The sequence below is a fragment of the Octopus bimaculoides genome, chromosome 26 (assembly GCF_001194135.2).
Source record: "Octopus bimaculoides isolate UCB-OBI-ISO-001 chromosome 26, ASM119413v2, whole genome shotgun sequence".
Classification (NCBI taxonomy): domain Eukaryota; kingdom Metazoa; phylum Mollusca; class Cephalopoda; order Octopoda; family Octopodidae; genus Octopus; species Octopus bimaculoides.
The window spans coordinates 15,463,727-15,468,726 of record NC_069006.1 but is presented as its reverse complement, the minus strand read 5'-3'; the positions used below and the strand labels follow the sequence as shown (position 1 = coordinate 15,468,726).

Here is a 5,000-nt window from a genome sequence, read left to right as displayed (position 1 = left end):
AGGCGGCGAGCTGGCAAAATCGTTACTGCGCCGGTAAAATGCATTTCGTCCGTCACTACGTTCTGAGTTCAAATTCCGCCGAGGTCGACTTTCCCTTTTATCCTTTTGGGTTGACAAAATAAGTAGCAGTTGAACATTGCGATCGATCTAATCGACTTAACCTCATCCCCCATAAAACTGTTGGCCAATGATATCCGACAGATCAATATTAATGAATTAAAAAATAATGGTTTTCAATATTTTATTTTAAGAATAGGTAATAACTGCAATCCCCTTTTTATCATTTACGAAATTTACTTTCATTTAAACCAGAAAGGGCGAGGGTGTCTTCACATGTGGCACCCAAAACCGGATAACCCTCTCTCTGTATTTTCTCCTTAGCTTAAGTCCGCTACATTTTCAGGATTGTTAGAACATCGGATAATTGTTTTTTTGCTGTATAGCTATGGCAATTTCTCTATTCTATACTCTATTCTATACAGCTGGCTTATCATCTCTGAAAACAAGGAAGAAAACGATATCAGATACATGTATGTATTGGGTTGTCCGGAAAATTCGTGCCGATTTGTAAAGGAAAGAAAAAGGTCAATAAATACTTGCCATTACATTTTTAATCAACCAAATATGAACCATTTTTGTTGCACAATGCGTCTCCATCTTTCGTTTAACTTGAAAATACCCTCTTCCCAGAATTGAGGTGGTTCCGTGGCAAAGAATTCATCAAGGTATCTTTTTACGTCATACAAAGATATTAAAATTTTTACTATTAAGACTATTCTGCAGAGACCTGAAGAAGTGGAAATCCGAAGGAGCAATATCTGGTGAATATGGAGGGTAACACATCCCAGCCAAGCTGCAGCAATTTTTGTCTGGTTCCCAAAGAAACGTGTGGTCTTGCATTATCATGCTGGAAAGCAACACAGTTCCTGTTGGTCAATTCTAGTCGTTTCTCTTGAATTCCTGCTTTTAACTCGTCCAGTTGTGTGCAGTATTTCTCAGAATTAATTGTCTGGTTTCTTGGGAGAAGCTCATAGTAGAGAATTCCTTTCCAATACCATCAGACACAAAGCAAGACTTTTTTAGGGTGAAGACCCGCTTTTGGGGTGGCTAAGGGTGGCTCATGTCGCTTATATTCCATTTCTCATCACCTGTCACAATTTGCTTTAAAAACGGCGCGTTTTCATTCCGTTTATAAAGCGAATCACAGATGAAAATGCGATCCAAAAGGTTCTTCTCACTCAACTCATGTGGTACCCAAACATCGTAGCGATTTGTGTACCCAAGAATTAACAGGTGCTCATGAACGACGGATTTTGATAGGTTGAGGCTTTCTGCCAATTCTCGGGTTGTGCAATGTGGGTTATTCTCAATTAATGACTTGATTTGGTCATCATCTGTAGTAGACGGTCTGCCTGATCGCTCTTAATCGATAAGGCTACAATCTCCAGCTCGGAACCTTGCGAACCACTTCCGTATAATTCTTTCGGATAAAGAAACATCACCTTAAATTGCGCATATTTCTTTGGTTGATTGTGAGGCATTCTTCCCTTTACGGAAAAAGAAAAATATCAAGTGCCGAAAATGAACTTTCTTATCTTCCGTTTTAAAGGGTTACAAAATTAACACAGGTTATAGGAACATAAACCTTCTTCCACGAAAAGATAGCTTAAACTGTGCTCTAAATGGAGGTGTAGTCAAATCCTATTTTATGGGCTCAACGATGTTCTGAAATAAGTCGAAAGGTAAGCTACTATAAATCGCACGAACTTTCCGGACAACCCAATATGTATGTATGTATGTTTGTATGCAATTATTCAGTTTATTTCAAGATTTCTTGCCAACAGAAAAAAACCCGGTTTCTAACCTAGATGGAAGGTTCCTTCATTAGAATTTCAACATCGACAACAGGGTATTTTTGTTTGTATGTCTGTCTGTCTGTCTGTCTGCAGATTTGTATGTTTTATGTATGTATTCTCATGCATATGGTTGCATATCTAAGACATGCTCATATATACTTAAATGATATTTATGTATGTGTGTATGTAGGTTTGTGCATCTATCTATCTATCTATATATCTGTTTATCTATCTATCTGCTTATCTATCTATCAGTCTGTCTGTCTGTCTGTCTATCAATTGTTGTGATGGTGTCAAACAAATTAGTGTTATTTCGAAATCATTTAATACATACGTTTCAGGTCTGCCTAATATGTAATAGGAAAGGCATCCATTACGTAAAAGCTTCTTCAGTTAAAACATTTTAAAGTATAAATCCACACGAAACAAGCACACACACACACACGCACGCACTCACACACACACACACACACACACACACACACACACACGTATATATGTATATCAAATCGGATAGTTTATTGTGGTATTTGAAAGCTAACATGTAAACACGACTTACCTAATTTAGCTGAGATTTATAGACATGGTCACATGGCCATCTGCAGAATATACGATGACCCGAGAAAAATGTTTCAGATGAATAGAACTTTCTTTAAAGAAGTCTCTCACTATCAGTGGAATACAAGGCGTGGTGTGTTCATTTGAGTTATTGTCATCTATAAATTGACAAAAACAAGCAATTATATATAATTTCACATTATATCAGTCGAGCATTCAAAGTAGAAGCCATCGTGTTGTTCCGTCTGAAGGCTATCATTCTGCGATTTCTTTGATCTCACGCTGATACCAGTTCCTGTCCTTCGAGGCGACGAACTCTTTCCTTCAAGTTCACCTCCTACCTTCACGACGCTTCATCAACTAAGGGGAGGTGGGGTGGAAGCTTCAGCGAGGGAGTTCTTCGCCTCAAAGGATAGGAATTGGTATCAGAAGGGAAACAAAGAATTGGCAAAAAGGTGGCATCAGACGGTCCAACATTATGGAGTTTATTTTGAATTCTTTGGCAGTTTTTGCTGCAGCTTCACGAATAAAGCAAAATAAGTTACTGAAATATTGCAAAACTTTTGAATGCGCATAATGCTTAAATTATAACATGCATTAATTCCAACGTACCAAAGTCTATTTGTTCGTCAAACAGTTCATCGCAAGTGTCAGCATGGATCGAAGAGAAATCTGAAAATATAAATAGATAAAAGATAACAGCGCTACTGCATACATGCACAAATTCTCTCTTCCCCATCTCTCTCTCCCTCTTTCCCTGTTTGTCTTTCACTCAGACACGCTCACTCACACACACAGGCACACTCATAATCACTCACATAAATAATATAATTTACATATGAGATATATTTTACATATGAGTCAACAATTTAGAAATATGTCAAACAAAAATTTAGGAAGGCCACTTATTATTCTTATTTACCTTCGAGGGACCTTCGTTGAAACAGGTCAAAGTCTTGTAAAATGGTCTCTGTAGGAGTAAAATCTGAAAACAGAACCAAAAATAATTATAGAAATCAGATCAGACAGTCTGATGATTTTTGAAGATGATTTCAGTTGCTATATCTAGCAAGTGCATCACCACCCAGGTGGTTATACCCACATTTTAGGATATATTTACATGGAAAGGACGGGAAGGGATTTGGGGAATGAGATCTGTAGTAATTTAATCAAATCTGGCAACAAATTGCAGTATCTCTTGCAGGCACACACACACACACACACACACACACGTTTCGTATATATATATATATATATATATATATATAGAGAGAGAGAGAGAGAGAGAGAGAGAGACGTGGCTGTGTAGTAAGAAGCCCCTTGTTGGCAATAAGAAATAAGAAGTCCCACTGTGTGGCAACTTGGGCAAGTGTTTTCTGCTATATCTTCGGGTCGACCAAAGCCTTGTGAGTGAATTTGATAGACGGAAACTGAAAGAAGCCCGTTATATATATATATGTATGTATGTATGTATGTATGTATGTATGTATGTGTGCGTGTGTATGTATGTACGTCTTTGTGTCTGTGCTTTTCCCCATCACCGCTTTATCGGGGACTAAGTCCGAGGAGTAAAGAGGGCCTTTGTGTGTGTGTGTGTCTGTGTACGATATATATGTAGCTAGATATGTAGACAAATGGAGATACCGCCACGCTGGAAAATAGCAGTCAAATCCTGACTCTAAACCACTTGTGGTTTAGAGTCAAGATTTGACTGCTATTTTTCAGCGTGGCGGTATCTCTTAGATACCCTATATTATAATTTTAAATAATTGTTACCTTTGATGGTTTTTATTCCCATCCTGGCCACTTGATAAAATCAATATTTTAAATATCGATCTTATCCTTATTTATATAAATTTATGTAGACAAATAGATAGATAAATAGAAAAGATATATAATAATCTGTGTAGCTTTATGTCTTATATAAAAGTTTGAAACTGTTTCATGAAAACTCACCCGGTTCATGTGTCAAAGCCGATTGATTCCGATTTCTCGTGGAATCGTCTGTTACGGACGATAACGCCAACGAAGAAAAATCGGAATATATCGATGGGGTAAGATCTGTTTCGCTTTCTGTTAAGTCACCTAGGTTCTGCCTGGTGAAACACGGGATGAATTTTCGGACAAAATTCCCAGTTCCTTTTCGCAGTCGTTCGAGGAAGCCACGACGGTGGAGTACGTCAGACATTTGTCGCTATCTATTATTAAAACAAGCAAATTATTAGTAAATACTTTAACGTAAATCAACGTATTGTAATAGTAACCTACAAGCAGAAATGTCGTAAATGGGCGCAGGAAAACGTTTTCCCATTTTTCGCAGTTCGGTATTATGACGTCAACAGTGCGTTAACCGTCCAGAATCCAGTTTTAAATTTCAATTAATATATTTAAAATCACATTGGGTACATACAATAATTTAAAACAATTGTATTCGAAACAAACAAACACACACACACACACACAGTAACAATTGAGTCATACATGCACAGATATATATATATATATATATATATATATATATATATATATACATAATTAAGGGATCAGCAAACATTTGCTTCACCGTATACCGAAGTTCAGAAATAG

At 37.2% G+C, this 5,000-nt stretch overlaps 1 protein-coding gene across 1 annotated transcript; it reads right to left on the bottom strand.

Moving 5' to 3' along the window:
* Window positions 1-269: 269 nt before the first annotated feature.
* On the bottom strand, window positions 270-4,672 carry LOC106883218 (uncharacterized). Its single transcript, XM_014934140.1, has 5 exons — window positions 4,371-4,672; window positions 3,337-3,399; window positions 3,027-3,086; window positions 2,416-2,572; window positions 270-496 (listed from the first exon to the last, which is right to left on the bottom strand). Exons 1-4 carry the CDS (start codon window positions 4,600-4,602, stop codon window positions 2,421-2,423), a joined length of 507 nt encoding a protein of 168 aa, XP_014789626.1. The 5' UTR covers window positions 4,603-4,672; the 3' UTR covers window positions 270-496; window positions 2,416-2,420.
* Window positions 4,673-5,000: the final 328 nt, after the last annotated feature.